A 21,961-nucleotide genomic window follows, 5' to 3' on the forward strand; every position below is an offset into this window, starting at 1 on the left:
TTCCCGCCTGACTCTTGCCCCTCCGACAGCGAGCCATGCTCTACAACATAAACTGTGTTCATTAGCGGTGATCAAGGAATTCTGTAATGTGAGCTGAGATGTGATGTGATGGCTGTTTCCCCAAACCTGACTTAGTTGGTTTGCAGGACAACGCTCCCCGGTTGCCTCTCCCTAATCGCACTGGTGAACTTTCATGCTGCTTGTACCCGTCAAACAACGTACTTTAATCTGTAGTTGTAACGCTTTGCTTCACGTTGTGCGTTTCTCTCGCAGGGTAACCAAGAGGCCACTAACCCCCCAGAAGCGATGGCCCAGCCGTACACCCCAGCCCAGTACCCGCCTCCCCCACAGAATGGCATCCCCGCAGAGTTTGCGGCACCGCACCCGCTCCCGACACAGGACTACACCGGGCAGAGCCGGGTCCCCGAGCACGCCATGACCCTCTACACGCCCACACAGACGCACAGCGAGCCGGCCGGCACTGACAACAGCACGCCCGCCATCACCGCCACCACGACCGCACCGGTCAGTGTCCTTCATCATCTGCAAACACTGTTCTCAACACGCTGTCAGCAAGTAAAATATCTTATTATCACTATTTTACCTTTTTATTTCGTTTTTTTCTCTTCCTAACGTTGATGATGTCTAGAGAAAGAGTATAATGTATTTATGTGTATTGATTTCAAAGTCAATTTATAATTGGTAAATTGTGATTCTGGACATTTTTATCATTAAAGCTGCAGTTGGTAACTTGAACAAAAATAACTTCCTGAAACTATAACTGTAACCAAGAGGTAGGACTCGAGTCACATGACTTGCACTCGAGTCACATTTGATGACTTCTGGCTCGACTTGACACATTTTAAAAAGACTTGACTTGGACTTAAACGCCAACGACTCGTGACTTCACTCGGACTTGACCCTTTTGACTTGAAAATACTCGATACCTTCCCCCAGAGATCAAAAAGCATGTCATTTTAAAAGTGTGCCACAAAAATCAATTTCATGAATCAAGAGACATTAATTCAGTTTGCCTTTTCTTTCACAGCAAGTCGACATTTTTCAGTCAGACAGAAGTTGTTTCAACAGATAAATACAAATTTTAAAAAAGCGTTCGGAATTTTTGTCAAATTTGATATATTGTTACGCTGATGTTAAAAATGGCATTACATTAGGTGAAGAGCACATTATGACTTGTTTAAGAACCGGAACTCCAAGTTCAGGATTTGGGACTTGACTTGGGACTCGACTTGGGACTCGACTTGGGACTCGACTTGGTTCTCGACTTGGGACTCGACTGGGGACTCGACTTGGGTCTCGACTTGGGACTCGACTGGGGACTCGACTTGGGTCTCGACTTGGGACTCCACTTGGGTCTCAACTTGGGACTCGACTTGGGTCTCGACTTGGGACTCGACTTGGGACTCGAGTGCAAAGACTAAAGATATATTTGTGACTTGCAAAGGAGATAATCTGGTCCTTCTTCCTCCAGTAGTGCTCCTAATGTTTCAGAAACATATTCTAGTTCTTGTTCAGCTGTGAAATGAGAACGTTTTCTCCAGCCGGTGGACTCGGACGTTTTTAACACGACGACCGGGTCAAAAAACGAGAGGTTGTTCTTCTCCGGAGCGCTAAAAGGAGGCGTGCACCTGATTATCTTTCTCATGAACCACTGACGAGATCAAGTGAATTATTTGATAAAGTTACCAGTTGCAGCTTTAACAAAGGAGACTGAAGTCAGCATGCTTGGTGGCTTCTGTCTCACAGCAGTTTGATTGAGAAGCTAAATCGAATCTTTTCCTGCTTCTTGTTTCCCCTCCCTGACTTCTGTTTCTCCGAGGAATGTTGTTGTTTGTTTGTTTTTACTTTTATCCCCCTCACACTTCCCATCGTCTGCCATTGCCCAAAGCCTGAACGCTCCAGCGCCATTTGTGCTAACGACCACTTCCTGTCTTGTGCCATAAAGCAACTTCTCTCAGAAACACGGGAGATTTACAAATTTGCCCACGAATCTAACTCACAGTTGCACACAGACGATAAATTAAAATGTAGTGAATTAATAGCAATTACACCTTTAATTATACATCGCATAAATCATAATTATACATGATCTTAATCAAGGTGTGTTGAAAGAGACTTCATTTCTCTTCATTTGCAAATATAATCCTGTATTATTGTGGTATATATTTGATTTACCCAGAGTTGCATTTGGAAACGTTGCAGTTGCACCAGTGGTGTGATGGACTACATCCAGATTTTTTAAATATTTTATTGTATTTTTTATTATTGTAGTTGAAAATGTGATTATTCTTTGCATCACCTTCACAAAAAAACTAAATAAAAGTGAAGGTGGAGAGTAACAGTAGCGCGGAGAGGACTAATCATCAGGAAGCAGCAGAAGACTTTGATGTCACGGCGGCGCTTTGTGCTCGACCGTAGGAGGTGAATTTGGGTGAAGATATGCTCGTGGAATGAAAGTGCATTTCTGAGGAGCCATTTGGGCCCCCCCAAAAAAAACATGTAAGCCTGCGCTGTTTTATTTATTTGCGTAAAGGAGATGTGACACGATGTACACATGAATGATTCAGGCTCTCTAAAAAGGAGGACACGCCCTTCTCCCCTCATCTTTCTCGGTCCGTTAAAGGAAGACAGGCTGTCTCAAATCAGTTACTTGCGAGCGCATTTAAATGTTAGAGACGTGCCTTTAAACACAAGACGGTACCTTCTGTGCCAGGACCTGATTACGCTCCTTTCCCCTCACCGTAAGATTGCATATATTTAAAGTGTTGGCACTCCAAGTGGAAAAACAAAACCGCTGGCAACGCTGCACGTCGAGATACACGGCTGAAATTCAAAATTCTATATTATACATTTCATTCTTGTGTTCTGATACTCTGATATGAAATACCTCGACCTGGGATTTACCTTCACACGAGGCAGATGCAGATAAAAGGGAGGACGACTTAGCTCCAAACTTTGGAGACGTGTCAAGAGAGACGGATAATGCTGGCAGAGATGAGATAAAGAAAAGAAAAGAATAAGACCTCGAGACCTTCCTTTTCATTTTAGCGTGAAAACACCTGCTGGGAGGGAGGGGGGGGGGGGGGCACAGCGAGGCCACAGCCCTCCTGAGAGGGATCTGGGTCACTCATAAAGAGCTTTGTTAATAACTCCCATTTTCACCGAGCCCTCACGATTGCCGTGTGGACGAATGGGACATTTGGCTGGCGAGAAAGTGCTGATGCGGCAGGAAGCGGAGCCGCGGCGACTCGAGCGGCGGCGGCGGCGTCGTTATCGCCCGGTGCCCCGTAATGGAGCGGTGTTTGATTTAAAGATCTGTGCGCCGCTCTCCAACTGCTCCGCTGGTTATGCGCCGCACTTACAGTAATGGCTGACACACGAGAAAGTTTAAAGTGAGGAGAGGACTTGGCAGGAGGTTCAGCCTCCTCCTTCTTCTCCTTCCTCCTCCTTCCTCTTCCTCCCCCCTCGACACTGTACACCACTCCCCCGCTCACTATCTCTCTCTCTCTCTCTCTCTCATTTGATTTGATTTCATCTGCTCACCCGCTGTGAAGAAAGCCCAGAGATGGTGGCCATGGAGAGATGAGAGCTCGCCTTGCTCTCCTCCCCCCCCCCCCCTCTCTCTCTCTCTCTCTCTCTCTGCGCTGTCCCTGGCTTTCCACCATCTTCATTCTCTTCATCCACGCTCTCTTCCCGACTTCCACCCCGTCTTTTTTTTTTCTCCGGGAGGACAGAGGGATGAGATTAGTGGGGTGTAAACAGAGAGTCTAATCCTCGGGGGCCGCTGGTGTAGTGTCGCCCACCGCTGAGTTCCCCGGCTTTAATGACAGACCCAGCCTGTTTGCTCTGGGTTGCCACAGACGGGCCCGGGTGCCTTTGATTAGGGCACCCTGCAGAAACACAGATTGAGGGAGCAGATCAGCTACTCACTGAGACTCCCCCCCACCGTCGCTCGCCCTCCTCCCAAGGCTCGACTTTGCTGCGCTCAGCTCCTCCACCCCACGAAGACGCTTTACTCTGCACATCTTCTCGACTTAAAGACTTAAAAAAGAGTCAAGAGAGAGTGAAAATTCAGTGAAACGTATGGATTCTGTGTGAATTCCCTGCAGAGAGCGGAGAGTGTGTATGTTTTAATGAGGCGCTGGGACTCTCTCTTTGCTTCTCGTGTCTACCACTCCCCCCCCCCCCAGTCTATACTAGGAAGGTGTCGTTGTCCAGAGCCGGACCTCTGGGACCTCGCTCTGTGCCATGTTCAAACAAGCTGACTTGAAAGCAGGCGACTTGAGGATGTGAGAGGCAGCCCCCAACTTTTCTCCAAATCCTAGGAGATGAGGGTAGCAGAGGGCTGCCAGGGAGCTCTGCTGGAGAAGAGAAAAAAAAAAACTGAGCTCGTTATCTGGCTCAGTTCAAATAGTCTGAGGTTTGGTTGAATTTCATGAGTAATCATTCTCTTTTCAGATAACAAATTAAGGCAGTGGCGTTAGGGCAGCACTCAATTCCAGATTTTTCACAGCCCGTGTCAGCGGCATGAAGATTTTCCAAAGGGTATTCTGGGGGACTGTGATAACATAGACACACACACACACACACACACACACAAGGGCATGCAGAAACACCCGGGCCAGCACAAGCAAACATCCACACGTACGCACACGCGCACGCGCTCTCATCTCTCGTGAGCCGTGTTTAAGGGATTGTGACCCCCGTCAGGGTGTCGCTTTCGGAGGCGGCGCTGACGGCAGCATGTAGGCCGCCATTAAGAAGGGGATGACTGTGTTATCTGGACGTGGGAGGAACCGCTGATTTCACCACAACTGTATATTCACTTCTTTTTAAAAGATATTATAGATATCCACAACCTCTCCTGGACCCTTTAAGCATGTTATATTGTTTCTTATTGTCAACAAATCCCATGAAAAGACCAAACCAACAAGTTAAGTCAAGTAATAAAGTCATTGCCTCTGTAGTTTTTATCAAACAAACAGGAGGAATTTGGACATTTGTTGGGGACTATTTTCAGCGGTGGATTAATCCACATTTGTTCCTCTAGTGCAGAGGTTCTTAATTGTTTTCGAGCCAAAGACCATTTCCATTACAAGATAGAGACTATACCGGTGTCCCCCCTCATGCTCATGTATGTCCTCAGTCTTCGTTATGTGAAGGAACAACACAAGATACATTCACGAGACGTGTGTTAAAGATTGCTTCATCTCAACACATAAAACAATAAAACTGTTCATAAATCAGTTCAATTAGCTGAAAGTAAATCTGTACCTAAACTAAATATCAAAGGCAAATCAAGAGAAAAGGGATCATTTGATGTGCATTTCAGAACACACACACACACACACACACTCTCACACACACACACTCTCACACACACACACACACACACACACACACACACACACACACAGTGTTTCACTCTCACACACACACTCACACACTCACAGTGTTTCACTCTCACACACACTCACACACTCACAGTGTTTCACTCTCACACACACTCACACACTCACACAGTGTTTCACTCTCACACACACTCACACACTCACAGTGTTTCACTCTCACTCACACACTCACACAGTGTTTCACTCTCAGTGCACACACACTCACACTCACACAATGTTTCACTCTCACACACACACTCACACACTCACACAGTGTTTCACTCTCACACACACTCACACACTCACACAGTGTTTCACTCTGTGCACACACTCACACACAGTGTTTCACTCTCAGTGCACACACACACTCACACAATGTTTCACTCTCAGTGCACACACACACACTCACAGTGTTTCACTCTCAGTGCACACACACACACTCACACAGTGTTTCACTCTCAGTGCACACACACACACTCACACAGTGTTTCACTCTCAGTGCACACACAGGCTAAATATAACACAGATTCAGATTACAGTATTTAAAATAATATACAATGTGTTATATTAGAACATGATCGATGAAATATTTTAGATTAAGACAAAATAAATAGTATTCGTTGAACTATGAAGTCTTTTGTAAAAAAAATCAAAAAAACAAAGAGTTTAAATCATGATCATTTAAACGAAGGAATCTCACTTTAAGGATCACTGCTCTGGTGAGTATTTGTGGGACTAAGTCCAAATATACTACAGTGTGTGTGTGTGTGTGTGTGTGTGTGTGTGTGTGTGTGTGTGTGTTCATGGTGATGAAGGAACATGTCAGCCAGTGCAACAGTGAGGCTCAGTGATGTGTTTTTAATGGAGCTCTATGGCTCAGAGGAAGAAGATAAGATACACACACACACACACACACACACACACACACACACACACACACACGCACACACACACACAGTACGTGTTAGGAGACACATTCGTTTGTTGGGATCTGTTGACTATAAAAACAACAATAAAACATCCCCGGTGTTATCATCTCAATCCGTGTCCATCGGTTTTAATCTTTTCGGGTTATTTCAGTGAAGTCGGTTTAGCACTACAATACCCACAATCCTCTTCCAGAAGTGAGCCAGAACCCTGAAGTTCAAGCTCAGTGATGCTTCCGAACTAAATGTATCTTGAGATTTTGCTTTAGTTTTTATTCGTCCACGCTTTCAACCAAAGAACCAGATATATATTCTAATTTTGATCCATGTCTTTCCAAACCTTATTGGTGTTCCAGCTGTCAATCACCCAAAACCGTCCACGCAGACAATTTTACAGTTCTGTCCCCTGAACGCCCGAAGAACTCCGCTACACCTATTTAACATTAATCAGAGGAGGGGGGGGAGGATTTATGTCTGTGGCTGCTTTATAGAAAGAAAACAAACAGTGCAGGATCGGGAGAGGGGGGGGGGATGATGAATGAAAGCTCATGCATTATAATTCTTGCAAGCAAAGACGCAGTACCCCCCACCCCCCCCCATTTAATCGGATGTAATCTACCTGCTTGGCAGCATTCCAATCAGATAGTTTCAATTATGCTCGTGTAATGCCACTCTGTGAGGAGGGGGAAAGTGCTGAGCAGAGCACTTTGCAGGCGATTTGCAAATAACAGCAAGGGAGTCTTTTAGAGAAATGACTGAACAGGAAGCCGGAGAGTTGCTGGAGTTGACAGCTCTCTCACTCTCTGGTTTGCCAGCTCTCTGGCGGTGATGGCGTGTTTTGCATCCCTCCTCCTCCTCCTCGTCCTCCGTGACAGCAGCTGTCGGGACAGTAAAGTGCCACTGAAGGTGGCCTCCTATGGTAATACGGAGGTAATTATTTTCCACTGCAAAAACCAACGTCTCACAAACCAGGCAGGCTGTGAGACGGCGGGAGCGGCGCGCAGAGGCAGGCGTCCCGGATCTCAGTGACACCCCGAGTTATTGAGTTAGTAGGATGCGGTCTGGTGTGCTTGGGACTCAGCAATTCAGCATTTGTGTTCCTCCGTATGTGTATTTGCCCCCTCCCCCCTCCGATGTCAGCGTGCTGCTGGCCTGTTTGAGCGCCCGAGTGAAAGTTAATCTCGATGTTTGCAAACACGCGACTGTGCTCGCCGGGATATACGTATATATATTTATATATATATATATATATTTATATATATATACTGTATATAAATAATAAGAAGCCAGGCAGACAGAGCTGGAGGACAGCGGCGCTCAGTAGTCTGGCAACATACGCTAAGGGTCGATAGTGTCATGTGTGACCGATGAAACGGATTGACCCGCGGGGCTCTGGTACCTTGTCACCCTCCGCGGTCCCAGCATCTGTCTGCAATGTGTCACCCCCGGGGCCCAACATGGCTACTCAGGCTATTAACCTCCAGCGCGCGAGGACACGGCAGAGTTAAGACCCCTTTTCTGACCGTCTCTCTGTCACAAATCCACTCCTCAGCGGTGCATTTCTTTCGTCCCCCCTCCCACCCCGCCGTGTCCTTCGCCACTTGTTACCCCCTCTGGTCCTGGAAGCCGTCAAAGCCCCCAGGGGCCAGCGGGACTTAGGCCGCTGCCACCGACCTGCCGTACCTGGGTGGCTGCAGGGGAGACAAAGTGGGACCTTGAATCAAACAACTGTCACCGTTAACAATGTATGTCACCGTCTCCGAATGGGCCATAAAAACCGAATAAATGACGGCCATTACAGTGGAGATTGTGATTATGATAATGAGAATAATAAAGGCGATCATCATTACGATCATGATGATAATGATAACACTGTGATGATGAATTATAATGAATAAATCCCTTCCCCATTTCCTAAATGGTGGGAAATGTATCACTAAGAGCGGCCCGCGGCCGTGCGACAGCCTCGGAGCGGGGCGAGGGTTACCGCTGTGTGTCATTTGAACCGCTCGTACTCCGGCAACAACCTTCTCCCTTTTCACGTCTGCGTCTCCGTACGAGATTGTTTCCGCCTGTGTGACTTCCCAGCCGGGTGTATGGTGTGCGTTTGCCGTGCTCGGAGAGAGCACTTCCCGGGAGACCTCGCAGTTTACATATCACATTCAAACAGCTTTTGTGCTCAATATCTGCCACTTCCACTCTCTCATTTCTCACCCTCCCCTTCCTCTCTGCTCTCCTTTATTCAGTTGCTCTACGAATCACCGGGGTTTATTTTGTATTGATTTTAATCATCCGCTGAATGGAGACTTTTCCCACCAGGAAGAACACGGCACTTTGTTCAAAACATGCTAAAAACAACCTTCATGTTTTCCTGATGAGGGGGCCTCTTGTGGTCATGCAAGAGACTACTGTCCTCTCTCAGAAGTAAAGGTGGGAGTAGTACGTGATTGTTTCCTTTGTCGGGCTTCGACGCTACTTAGCTCACTAACTAACAGGACGTATCTTGTGTGTATTATCTGTACATCTGTGCAGGTGTTTCCAGCTTTACAGTGGGTTGCCAGATACAGTCTGTCATTTACCCGTCTTTAGTGTAGGTTTCAGGCACGACCAAACTTGGCAACCTCACTGTCACCTCACCCGGGTGTTGTTTGGTAAAATAAAATATGGCCTTTATATCTGTGTTTGTGTCCAGATTAAACTACGAGATATATGCGTGAATGAGCGAGCGTTAGCGGTGCCGGACGGAGCCAGATTACCTGCTTCCAGTCTTTATGCTAAGCTAGGCTAATAGCCTCCTGGATCTATAGCACCACACTTAATATTCATACATGAGAATGATACTGTCCTTGTGATTTAACGCTGAAAGAAAGGGCAAATAATCATTGAATTAACCTTAACGACGGTTAGAAAACAGTTTCATGAACAATTTGTGCAGAAGTTAAATGTGTTTTAAAAGACAATTACCTATTTTACCAAATATGAGGATTTGTGAGGATAGACTTATCCCACAACCGTGCATATAGAAGAGAGGACTATTCTGTGGACCGATGAGCTTTTGTTCACAGAAAATACATCAGGAACAAAATAAAACCTGCCTCAGAAACAAGGTCCATCTAAACAGACAAAGCCGGCAGCACCTCAGTGGAATCCATCACGGGTGTCACAGGGAGAAACAAGCAGAATTTGTCATTGACATCCGACGCGTCATTTATATAGAAATGTCAGCATAGCATTCGCATAATGATGGAAAACAACAACGCTGAGGGCTGTGGTCCCTGTGCACTCTGACGGCTGTGTGCAAACGTCACCAATAATGTGTCTTTAGTCTAGACGTGTCAGGGCTCTGTGGGATCTATATCCACGCCTTCTTGTCAGCTCCCTTCAATCTTCGCTGTTGCTCGAGAGCTAAGTGCAAGAGATTAATAAGTGGATTTGTAATGCACAACCTCAGGTTTGACACTATAAGTCATCGGCTGTTTATCGCTTCGGCTTTCTCGCCCGGATTGAAAAATGGCAGACGCTGAGTAAGTTAGTTAGCCCCCCTGCACCCCCCCTCCCCCTCCTATTTCAACCCCCCTTCTTCTTCCTTCTCGTACTTCAGGACCGGGAGGTACAGTATACTGTAGCAGCTAATGAGCAGCTTGTGTCTTTTCTGTTTGTTTCCCTCTGGCAGACAGATGATGTGACGCAAACAGAGGGCTCTCAGCAGCTCCAGCTCCAGCACTCAGACTCTTCAGAGAAGCAGCAGCCCAAAAGGTTACACGTCTCCAACATTCCCTTCCGCTTCCGGGACCCCGACCTAAGGCAAATGTTTGGGGTGAGTGCCACGGAGGAACAATCCAATTTATTACAACTTATTTTTGTAGGTTGGGGGCCTTTTTTCCCCTGTTGCTTAATGTCACAGTGTACCTGTTAAGTTAAGTCCTGTGATCTGTGAGCACGGCGACGACGGAACAACAAAGCGGGTTTTTGTATTGGAGGCACGCCGCCTCGCCTGAAACAAAGAGCGGCTTCACTTACGCCGGAAGAAATGAAATATTCAAGCTTCAGGGAGAACAAGCAGCTGGGCTCAAATCCCACAGGCCGCGTGTTTAGTGAGCGAGGCCATTCTCTCATCAAGTTACTACATTTTCTGAATTTTTACAAGTTGGGGGAAAAGTAAAGATAAACAGCCCAATCGGTCACAATCAGGTGCTGATGGGTGAGAGGAAGAAACCTCACAGCTACTCTGACACCAGAGTGAAGTCAGGTGAGAGATGGAGCCCAGCACGCCGATCATTCCACCGTTCATCTTCGTCCTCTCTCTCCGTTGGCAAACCGGTTGATTTAAAACCAGTTTGATCAACTTGATGAGCTTGAGCAACGTTGCCGTGTCCCCAGATGTCAGCAATTAACTTGGTGAGAGCAAAGTTATTAACATTTGGAAATGATGACAAAAACTGTGACCGGGGGAAAAAAAAACTTCACCAGCTTCCTTCTCCAAAAGCTTGCTGGAATCATGACTGAATAATTTCCTGTTTCAAAGATACGCATACAGATGCCGTCAGCTGCAGACAAACGCAATCAGATTACATATCAGCGTACCAGAAGCCCTCGACAGAGATCCTCTCTCTCTCTCTCTCCCTGTCTCTCTCCCTGTCTCTTGCCCAATTAATGAGGCAATGAATAGTTCAACAGCTCACCCTTGTGTCTCACAAAAGCCTCAATAAGAATTGAACCATACATCCCCAATTCAATAACCATAATGGATCTGAACGGAGACGATTGCCAAAAATGTACTTTAAATGTTACACGCTAATTGGACCATTAGAACCCGGAGGCGTTAATTCTCGTTCTTATGAAGACAACATCCAGCTGATGATATTAATTACTGGAGAGCCCTGGCTGGGGCTTTTATAAATTGCAGACAACATGGCTGCTCTCTCTCTCTCTCTCTCTCTCTCTCTCTCTCTCTCTCTCATTGTGGGCGTTATTGTTCGCGTCTCTGGTGCAGGTCGCGTTGAATCCAAATCGCCTCAGTAATTAGCTCGGAGGCTTTGTGTGCCTGGCCCGACGCATGCAGATATACGATACAAAATTGATCGCGGCCCACCCAGTCCCCCTCAATCACCCCACGTGTTGCCCCCCCCCCCCCCTCCTGGTGGTTGGCATAGTAGAGGATTGCTGGGATTGATTGTCTCGGGTAGAACTTGGCAAGGAGATAGCTGGTCCGCGCCACCCTCTGACACGGCCCCCACAATGGGCTTTTGTGTGAGCGGCGTGTGCAAAAGCCTCATCCCATCCAGCTCTAATGGCTTCTGGAGCGCCACCGGCTCAATACGCCATTACTGCTGCGCGTGAGTGAAACCCACAGACATGCAGCGGGGGGGGAGACGGAGGAGAAGGAGAGTGGTGGAGTTTGCTGCTCCGTCACACGGCACGGAGAAACCCTAACTCTTTTGGTGCCGGCACCCTAAAACAAGGAGGGGAATGCCTGAGATGCCCCCCCCCCCCAGGGTTAAAGGGGTGCGGAGAAACCTGTGAGCCTTTTTAACGAGGCGCTGAATGAAGGGCTCATTAGGACGACCACAGCGGACCTTAATCAGTAATTAGAAACTGTGATCTCTGAGAGCTCGCGAGTGCAGCGGAAATGAAAACACTCCAAGCACGAGCGAGCGAGCGGGCGAGCTCTGTGCGGCGCCCATGCTGCGCTGCTCGAGGGTGCCCTCGTTTGTGCGACCGGGTTCCTCAGCAGTGCTTCCCTCAGTGCATGTAAGGGCTCTCACAGCATTCCCCCGGAGCAATCAGGACCTCCGCCCCACTTCCCCCACCCTGCCCCCCTCCTCGCATCCTGCTGTCACGCTGACTGCTGTGCCTGAGCATGCTCCACACTGGCACTACTGTTTGAACACACACAGGGCTGCCGGAGCGTAATTATAGGTTTCTTAAGAGCTTAAAGACGTTCAAGCAAATCAAAGGTGGGGGCCACAGTGGCCTCGGTGTTATTTGTTGCTTCCGCACGAGGAGGCTTAGGGCGTATTTGTAGTTTCACACAAGGCTGCGCTGAATCAAAAGGCCGCACCGCTTTGTTTTGTCTCCTTTACAGCAAATCAGGCGTACAATTTGTTTTGTACGTATGATTTCCAGGCATCCATTCCCTTTCTGGATCATTTCTGCATACGTTTTCTATTCCTCTGTAATGTATCTGAAGTGCACAGGGTTTTATTTAATAACAATAATGTAATGGGAGCCATGTGGAAGTAGAAACGAAGGGATGCCTGGAATGGCAGAGAAAAACACATTCAAATCTCTTAAAATGTAATGTAGAAATCAAAATATAGGATCAAATATGCAGCGGCCGGTACTTTAAAATGTTTATCTTGTGTCTTTCGTATTGATTTTGAATTGTTTTAGTCGTCTATAGCTGCAGCCTCTTAGATGACGTCAGTCCCCCCGTCCTCCCTCTGGAGACTCCTCCCATTGAAGCTATTGTTTATCGGTGCTGCTGATGCAGCTGTTTCTGTGGTGTGTGTGTGTGTGAGTGGGTAGGCGGGGACAGGAGTGCATGCGATCACTGGTGAGCAGCGAGCAGTCCCCAGCGCCATGTGGAAATCCACCAAGACGTCTTCCTCTGAAACTAATTAATCGACGCCACGAGCCCATTACGCTCGGTTAAAACAATTAGCATCTGCACATCGCGTGGGGGAAGCATTGTCATCTCGGGCGAAAAAAGAAAAAAAAGTGGTGCATCACGCTGGGATATAAATGACTGCGTGTGCGATCGAGCCAACACTTTCCCATTCGAATCAATGGAGCTGAGCGCCATATGAGGCAGATGTGTGTTAAAGGGATCTATGGAATCCTTTCAGAGCGTATATACAGGGGAGAGGACACACTGTGCTGAGACAGACGAGCTTTTAAATAACCAAGCTTTGTTTCCCCTTTAACTCGGCTGTGGTTAGGCCACCGCGTAACCCTTTCAAGTAGGAGGGGGGGGGGGGGGGGGGGGGGGGGTGGTTTTGGCATGTGCTTTTTAGCTAACCCATAAACCCTCACCTCCTCAAGCCCCACTCCACTCACTTCAGCCAGATAACAGCCAGCTCCTCCTAACCCCTATTAGTGGCTCAGTCAAACGATCCATCCATTCCCATTGAGCGTCGACCACATGGAAGGCCCATTCCTTCCCCGTTGCGTCGAAATGAAGGCGACGCGGACCGCTTGACAGGGTAATTACTTTTAATGAAATAATACGGCCATTGTAGACAGCAATTAAAAGTCGCTCTCACTCCACTCATTAGAGGAACTTACAGTTTACTTTCATTCCTCTGTTTTCTAATGATCCGAAGGCAGGCCTTTTAAATCGAAAAAAAAGGCTGGAGCGTGTTAACCCCCGGGGAACCGGCCCTTAGGTCCTGTTGACTGCGAGAGCACACAAACAAAGAGAGGAGGAGAGAATAAAGAAGAGGATAGAAAGGTATATACACCACCCATCCTCCCAACTCTCCACAGAGTCGGGGGGGACTCGAGGAAGTGAGTTTTCCCCAGGTGATCGTGTAGAGGGGGGTCCCACGTCTCAAGACCACCTCATATTATGACCTTTTTTTGTTACTGTTTGTGTTAAAACAAGCGAGCAAACATCAGAGACGCAATCATAGGTCCGTTTTTCCTACAGACTGTGATCTCATTTCATATCGACAGAGATACAGATACGCATTAAAGCAGCAGCTACGACTTTCTTTGTTTTAAAGCGTTTGCCAGCCAACTGCAGAACTGTTTGCCAAAGCTAACAAATGCAAATTGACCACCATTTCCTCACAAAAGTAACATTTCCATATTGCCTTAATGGTTTCTCTTTCTCCAGTCGTCGTCCTCATGAATTCACAGCCAGTGAGGCTTTCTGACTCCGTCTCTCTGCCCTTCTCTTCTCTTCTCTTTCTCTTTTCTCTCTGCAGCAATTTGGAAAGATTTTAGATGTGGAGATTATCTTTAATGAGCGAGGATCCAAGGTAAGTGAACTAGAACACCAGCTGCTTCATTACCATGTACTTCTTCTGTTTCCTAATGATGGCATTAGTGTAGTGTGTACATTGGCTGAGAGTAGTGGTCCCTAAGCCTGGTCCTGGAGAGCTGCATCCACCATGCCTCTCTTTCTCCTCCTCCCTCCCGCCCTGTTGTTTTTGTTGTTGCAGCTCTAACCCAAGTTGTGAATCATTAGCCCTGTCAATCAATTCATTATTGAGCTGTTTCACAATTCACTTAATCCACCAGCAGGCTGCAGGTCCTGAAGCTTATGGAATTGAAACTGCTTGTTTAGGGAGCGGCTGTGTGAAGCCTGGGTGTTGGTCCTACATTATTCAGCTTTTCTCATTTTAGTTTTCACTATAGTTCAGGATAAGAACAACGTTCTCTGGGGCTGTTTTTGCAAATGAATGTAGTTTAGCTAAAATAAATGTGAAGGCTAATCCTAATTCCACCTCGCGTTTCAAGCTTTGGTTAATAAACATGACATCCTGTGTTCTCCGTCAGGAAGCTTTTACACATGCGAGCTGATTTCATCTGTGATTTTAAAGGAGCCAGTTAAATGACAAGCCCATGAAAAGAGCAAAAGCGACAATGTGTTAGCGCGTCTCTTGGCACGTTGCGACCTCCCCACTGTGGCCCCTCAGCATGAGCTCCATTGTTGCTGTTGTAGGTGTCACTCTTTAAAATTGGGTCACTGATTTATTTAAAAAAAAAAAGGAAACTGTAGTTATTTCAACAGGACTAAATAGTGCCGTTGTTGGGGACTATTTTCGGCGGCGGATCAGTCCACATTCGGGGGTCCAGTGGGTGTTTTTGGCAGCAGGATGGTGTTTGTCAAAATAAACTACAGTGGGTTTGTGACGACGCATTGATGTGTATGTATATATTAATAGTTTCTGGGCCAACAATGGAGGGATACCATGTAACAGGCTTTGACTGCACAGACAATACTTTTGGTCTTTTCATGGGATTCGTTGACAGAAGAAAATACAGCCGTCTTCTATAAGGTTTCAGTTCTACAGAACATCTAGATTCTACCTCTTACAATCTATTTAACAGCGTCTCACGGCTGTGATGGGAGGGGTGAATGCATGTATTCCAAAGCTAAGTCTCAACTCCAACAAGCCAGCAGAAAAATATCCACCTCGCTGCAGCGTTACCACAGTATCAGTCTCCTAACCACCTACCATGGACAGGTGAAGCCCGCGGTGGCGTGAACAGCCCGAGTGCTACTCATCCAGCTGTTCATTTAATAGAGTGTACTAAGCTCCACAGCTTCCCATTCATAAAGCAGACAGGGTCCCTGGCTGGGTGTTGAGGCATGAATACTATTGATTCCCATTCATACTTGGAGTAGTTTGGGCTCGTATAAAGGCATGCAGGGAGCACTGGAACCGGGCGACGCCGCCGCTCTCAGCCCCCCCCTCTGCCAGACAAGATTGAGCACCGGATAAACCTGCCTCCTCCGCCGTAACAAGCATTTATTGTTTGTGTTCTACAAAGCCATTACCCATGATGCCTCTCTCTCCCTCTCCCGCACCCTGTGTGCTATATAATGAACCTACCAGGCCATTAATAAACAATCTATTTTCTATGAAGCTTTGGCAATTTGCATTCAATATGTTTGTCTCCTTTGAAAAATGGTGGCTCCACTCTCTCCTCTTGTAAGCTAATTATTTGTGCATGATAAAAAAAGTAAAATAATAAAGATAGAGGGGGGGTAACCACAGTCGGGTGAACGTCCAAAGGATTCATTTTGCCCTCAATTCCTTTTTTGAATTTATTTCTTTATCTCTTTTCCCCGAGGACAGGTCCCGTGTTATTTATGCTGGAATAGCAGCCCCGGAGATCCTGTGTATGCGTACCAGATCTCTCACATGTATTACATCCTCAAGCAATTATCAGGCAGCACCGGCCATGCTCCCTCTCCCCCTGCCCGTATACCTCTATAAGTAGATATAGAAACCAAAGGAATGGGACTTGTTTGGCCAGCATATCTTAATGCTTCCTCTACAGGGCTCAGGTCCAGCATCCCAGTCCACATAACTCAAGGAAGTGACAACCCCCCCCCCCCCCCCCCCCAGGGGAGCGAGGGAGTCAGAGAGTTGGGGGAGGGGGGTGGAAATGAGAGGTTGGGTATATTTTGGTCGGGGTTTTTAAAGTCAATAATCAGGCTCTTCTTCATCACAGACGTTTGGTATTTTTGTGGCGAACACCATTCACTCTTCTGCATCAATGAGATGGCGTCATTTTTCCTCCAAAAAGAAAGCTGTCCTACTTAGAGCAGTGAATTAGACACAGCCAGAGATCAAGTCTCTCCCTCGGAGGATTCACCTCCTCCCGTCGGCCACGTCTTCAAAAGGAAGCCGGGGGCTGTTTGAGCGTCCGCGCTGCTGAAGTTGCGTAGATAATTATGTGACTATTATGGCAGCTAACACGCTGTTTTGCATCCGCGGCTTCCTGACATTCACCCATGGCACCGGTGCTGTGCTGTTTAATTGGGTAAAGCAGGAAGGTTTGTTGGTGTTGTTGCGCGAGGTCATGTCACTGTTATCCTCTCCTCCTCGGATCTCTCTGTTTGCTGTTTCCTGACGCCTCACTAACTGCCTCTAATTAATCTGGCTGCTTACAACTCGACTCTGCCGCCGCTGCTGCTCACCTACTCCTGTCATCTCACCTCTCTTTCCCTTCTCTCCTCCCTTCCCCTTTCTTTTCCCTCTCTGTGTATGAATGTGTGTGTGTGTGTGTGTGTGTGTGTGTGTGTGTGTGTGTGTGTGTCATTCCCTTCTCCTTCTTCTCTACCGGCGGCTAACGTGGCGCTCTCAGGGCTTTGGGTTTGTAACTTTTGAAACAAGCACAGATGCTGATCGTGCACGGGAGAAACTAAACGGTACAATCGTAGAGGGACGCAAAATAGAGGTGCTTTCATTTTTCCCCTTTTCCCATCTTTTTCTACTTCCTGCCTGCCGCCTCCTAAACTTACCTTTAAACCCCCATGCATTAGCATGTGGCTGCTCTGTGTGTGTGTGAATGTCTGCATCCCTGAATGTGTGTGTGCCTGGATGCGTGCATGCATAATGGTGCGTATAACTCCTTCTCAGTAGAGTGCGGGATCCATACATGTCGAACCGGACACGCCAGTTGTCCATCATGACCTGACGATGCAGAATGAATGCATGCCATCATCCTCTGGGTTTGCTGTCAAATCTGAGACGACCTGCATTCCGCTGTCACCAGTGTTTAGTGTTGCCTGCTCTAATTCCTCCTGTTTACGATGAGCCCCCCCCCCGCTCTCATCAGGTCAATAGATGACAATCAAAGCGCTGTCTGTTTTTCTTTTGGAATCCATTTGTTTATCCAACCAATTACTGTATTTGGAGGATGTTATTATTATTTCTATTCATACCTGTAGGTAATTGGTGCATGCCCCCCCCCCTATTTCCAGTAATTTAATCTGTAAGAAAAATGAAATGATGAATAAATTCATGAAAGGGTGATCTCAATCACACCGAAGTGCTACATGCATTATTTACATAATCATTTATTTATTTACCTGTCCTGTTATGCGTTTGTGTGGGTTTGCTGCCTGCTTCTGGCCCGTCCTGGATGTCTGGATAGTGACATAGTGAGTCGGGGAATAACACGCTGCGTGTTTTTTGTCGCTTTGAACAGGTGAATAATGCAACAGCACGAGTGATGACAAACAAAAAAGTGGCCAACCCTTACACGAATGGTAAGTGTCCCGACAGCATCACGACATCCTTCAAATGATAACATGTGGTTCTCGTTGTGAGTTGACTTTTCTTCTTGTTGTCCAGGCTGGAAGCTGAATCCAGTGGTGGGAGCTGTCTATGGTCCTGAACTCTATGCCGGTAAGAGACCTCCAGCTTCTGCAGTTTAAATTTTGAGTGTATTTTTTTTCCTTTCCTCCACATGCACTGCACCGTACCTGAGGCCGCTATCAGCCGCAGCCAATCCCAATCTGACCCCTGAATTTCTACAATCGGGCTCATCCTGAACCTACTGAACATGAAATTCCCCTCAAATCAAAGTGAATCTGAGAGCGGCCCAGATAAGCAGTGGATGATCCAAGCCCCTCTGAGTGGCTGAGGGAGCCTGAGCCATTGTTTGCGCCGTGTGCAACTGTAAAGCTTTGAGAAAAAAATCAAAAATGATTTCAAGAGCAAGCGCCCCTGCAACTGTTATCAGATTGTGGAGGCTGCTGCTGTGGATGGATTTGCCAAGTGCGCCAGATTGACTTTTACAGAGCTAACCGAATAAGGGAGATTGAGTGAGCGATATTGTTGGCACCTACCCTGTCGAAGGCCTCTATTCCTTCTGGTCTTTGTAATGGAGGAATGAGATGAGCTCAGTGGGGTTTTCCCTATCTCTCTCTCTCTCGCTCTCTCTCTCTGCCTCGACATGCCAGCTTTATTGCTGTATGTTATATGAACCCTTTGCATTTTAATGAGGGGGAAATGGTACTATTTCATTTGGAAGAAGTGCTGAGCACATCGCGCCACTTTAACGGCTTTCCTTTCTGCTCATTAGACTAAAATCTGTTCATTCCCCGGACAGCTTTACGGCGAACCTCTAAATAACTGTCCATGACAGAAAGCAGTCATCTATCAATTTTATTTCATCCCCCAACCCCTCACTCCACCCCCCATGCCTCCCACCCAACCTCCCCCCACAGCCCTCTCTTGGTTTCGACATCTTCCCCCTGGTAATTACACACACACATGAACATACACACACCCCTCTGAAGGTGCATGCACGTGTTCAAACATGTGCATCATGCCACGGTCAGGTGGAGTTTTCACTTAATTAAAATCGTGGACATTAAGTGAGTCTTAACTTAGACAAACAATCACTTCACTGACCTATATGCACACACAGCACTATCGCCGGCCCTGTGTTTCCACACTCAGACCAAAGCATTCCAGCATACAGAAATAGATAACCCATGTAGAACACAGACGCTAATACATGGCCCCTCTCTCAGCCGCACTTTCTCCATTTTACACTCACACAGACTCACGCACACACACTTCCCAAATCATCTCATAAATCAGAGGGAGTGTGGTCCACCACTCCAGGCAGGGGAAGCAGGAGGGGTTGGGTGATTTATTGGCTGCTAATTTTTCAAGTCGTCTTGACATGGCACTGGAGTTTGCCAAGCCTAAACGACAACATATGCTTGCCAGCTGGGAAGATGAGAAACATAAATAAGAGATACATTTTTGAAACAAAACCGCCCTAATGAGCAGCAAAAGGGACGTTTTAGTTTTTGGGGAAAAAAAAAAAAAATGAGGACGATGTTCCACCCTCCCTAAGAAACAAATTCCACAAGAGTCAGGTTTGTGGGAATCAGGACGGATTCCAAAATCATCATAGCTACAGTTAATATACTTTTGGTGGGAGTAAAATGGGATATAAAGGCGATTAATCACTGTTTATCAGTCCTCATTTCTGTGCGGGAGATCAGTGAAATTGGGAGCCATAAATCCTGGCTCGGTGACAGCACACTTCGTCTCCATTCGTCCTGGCGCTACAGGTTTATTGTCCTCAAAACCCATTCAGGAGAATGACGGATGAGAGCCTCATGCCGGCTCCCCGCTCTTAACCTCTTCCAGGGTAGATTGGCTCCTCCTACTGATGGAGGAGGGAGGGAGGGGGGGGGGGGTATGTGGTCGGGGTCATGCAGGCGGGGGAAACCCAGAGTCAATGTTCTACATCTAGAAGCTTGCAACGGGGGGGGGAAGAGGAGCAAGGTGATCGGGCTCCAAGTCAAATGGAGGGATTGGCAATAAAACATGGCAGTGGCACAAATCATGGCGTGTAGCAGCTGGTAGGCATCCAGTATCTGTGCTCACCTTTGTCCTCTTTTACTCCGCGCTGATCTGGTTTACATGAAAACTTTTTGTAGAGCAAACCCCAGACTCTGGCCTTGTGTGTGTGTATATATATATACAGCATATATATATGCTGTATATATATATATATGCTGTATATAGATATAGGTCTGTCCATATATAACGACCATCTCACTGGCTCTGTCCTGATCCAATTTATTCCCTTAATGGCACTTGTATACGTGTCTGTTTATACAGTTTATAATTATGTACACAGCGAGTGGGTGTGTGGCTAAATACAAATGTGAGTGTGTACAGCAACGGTGCGCATACGTTTTAATTTGTGCTTGTATATAGTTTTAGATATGCATATATTAGTTTGTTGTATATCTACATATGGAACAGACTTACGTATCTTTGCATGTTTACGAGCACAGATGTGGATCTGTAGGATCATTTTTAAATTGGCATTGATTTTCTTTTCTTTTTCTTGATGATGATATGATAACAAAGCAGTTGCTGATGTGAATATTACAAATCAAAACATGGAACATTTTTTGTTAAAAATCAGAGAAAGAGGCAGATCTGCACGCGATACATTTTTCTTTCCACTGTTAAGCTCATTTTACAATAATTGGCAAACTTTTGTGGATTATTCCTGGTGTTGGATGTCTTCAGCATCATGGACAGCTGCCACTTAGAAACCCCCTCATGTGGCCAGACCCCTCAGGCTAACAGAGAGCGACTCTCCTCCGCAGCTAATTCCTAAGGAGACGGGAGATGAGTAGCTTCTCATTCGCTGGTTCACACTTTCTGCTGCTAAGGTGGAGTTTTCTTGAGCACTCGTGAAAAGCTAGCAGCTGTATAAATGACAGCAAAGAAAGGCTAATTGCCATCTTAATATATGTAGACAGATTCTTTCTTTGTTGGAGTGTACGTTAGGGGGATAATTAAGCTCCAGACTCTTGATTAGATTAAGCTGTTTTCGGTCCCCAGTGCGTGGATTAAGTGCTCAGTGCCCGATGTATTTGAGCAGGAAGTATTAGAGAGATCAACCTTGTGGAAAATCAGATCTTTCTTTATGGGAGCCGGTTATGACCCCATCATTGGCACAGAGCTGGATTACCTCAGGTCCAACTGGCTCTGTAGGTATTGAGCTTCTCTCAAGTTGACACATATGACATATGAGGTGCGGCGTGACACCGCCGCCCTCCAGCGCATAACTCATATTTTCTCCAGCCCCCTCACCCCTCCTGGGGAAGGTGTTTGACTTTGGTGGCTAGACCAGGTTTGTGCTCTCATACACCGTAGCTGTTGTTGCTTTTCACGGGCTTACCAAGGTGTGACAGTGCCTTTGATTTATGGGTTATTATTGAAGCAGTGTAGCCTATCGCCAACTCATTATAAGTTTACATTCACATACATCACTGCATGCATATTGCATACAAATTTCCAAAAAGGGAAAGAAAGAGGCAATTGGACTCTCTGGGGCCTAGAAATAGCACCGATTTGTTAAGAAGAGGGGGTGGGGGGGAAACACACCTCGGAAACTATCAAAGAGGATTGTTTTTGCCCTTTAGCAACTGCGCTCAGATGTCCACTGCTCCAAAAAAAGAGACTAATTTAAATGTCAAGGTCAGCATTATAAATCACTTGGGGGAAAGGGGGCACCCTGCGAGTCCAGGGCAGTCCATTGGTACGTTGGCAGCAAACAAAGTGCCATGCACCTTGTTGGTGGGTGTTTGGGGGGGGGGGGGGGGGGGGGGGG

At 46.8% G+C, this 21,961-nt stretch overlaps 1 protein-coding gene across 8 annotated transcripts in view; it reads left to right on the forward strand.

Annotated features, from left to right (window-relative positions):
- Positions 1-21,961, forward strand: part of rbfox3a (RNA binding fox-1 homolog 3a) — a 196,968-nt gene that overhangs the window by 160,956 nt on the left and 14,051 nt on the right. For 4 of the 8 annotated variants that reach the window (XM_031861917.1, XM_031861918.1, XM_031861921.1 and 1 more), the window contains 6 exons: positions 274-576; positions 10,011-10,154; positions 14,269-14,322; positions 17,165-17,257; positions 18,011-18,071; positions 18,157-18,210. In XM_031861917.1, the coding sequence (XP_031717777.1) occupies positions 274-576; positions 10,011-10,154; positions 14,269-14,322; positions 17,165-17,257; positions 18,011-18,071; positions 18,157-18,210 (709 nt within the window). The remainder of the gene's footprint in view (positions 1-273; positions 577-10,010; positions 10,155-14,268; positions 14,323-17,164; positions 17,258-18,010; positions 18,072-18,156; positions 18,211-21,961) is intronic. The other 4 variants (XM_031861919.1, XM_031861925.1, XM_031861920.1 and 1 more) reach the window with 2 other exon arrangements.

Source organism: Anarrhichthys ocellatus, unplaced genomic scaffold (genome assembly GCF_004355925.1).
Source record: "Anarrhichthys ocellatus isolate YVR2014 unplaced genomic scaffold, GSC_Weel_1.0 scaffold26, whole genome shotgun sequence".
NCBI classification, from domain to species: Eukaryota; Metazoa; Chordata; class Actinopteri; order Perciformes; family Anarhichadidae; genus Anarrhichthys; species Anarrhichthys ocellatus.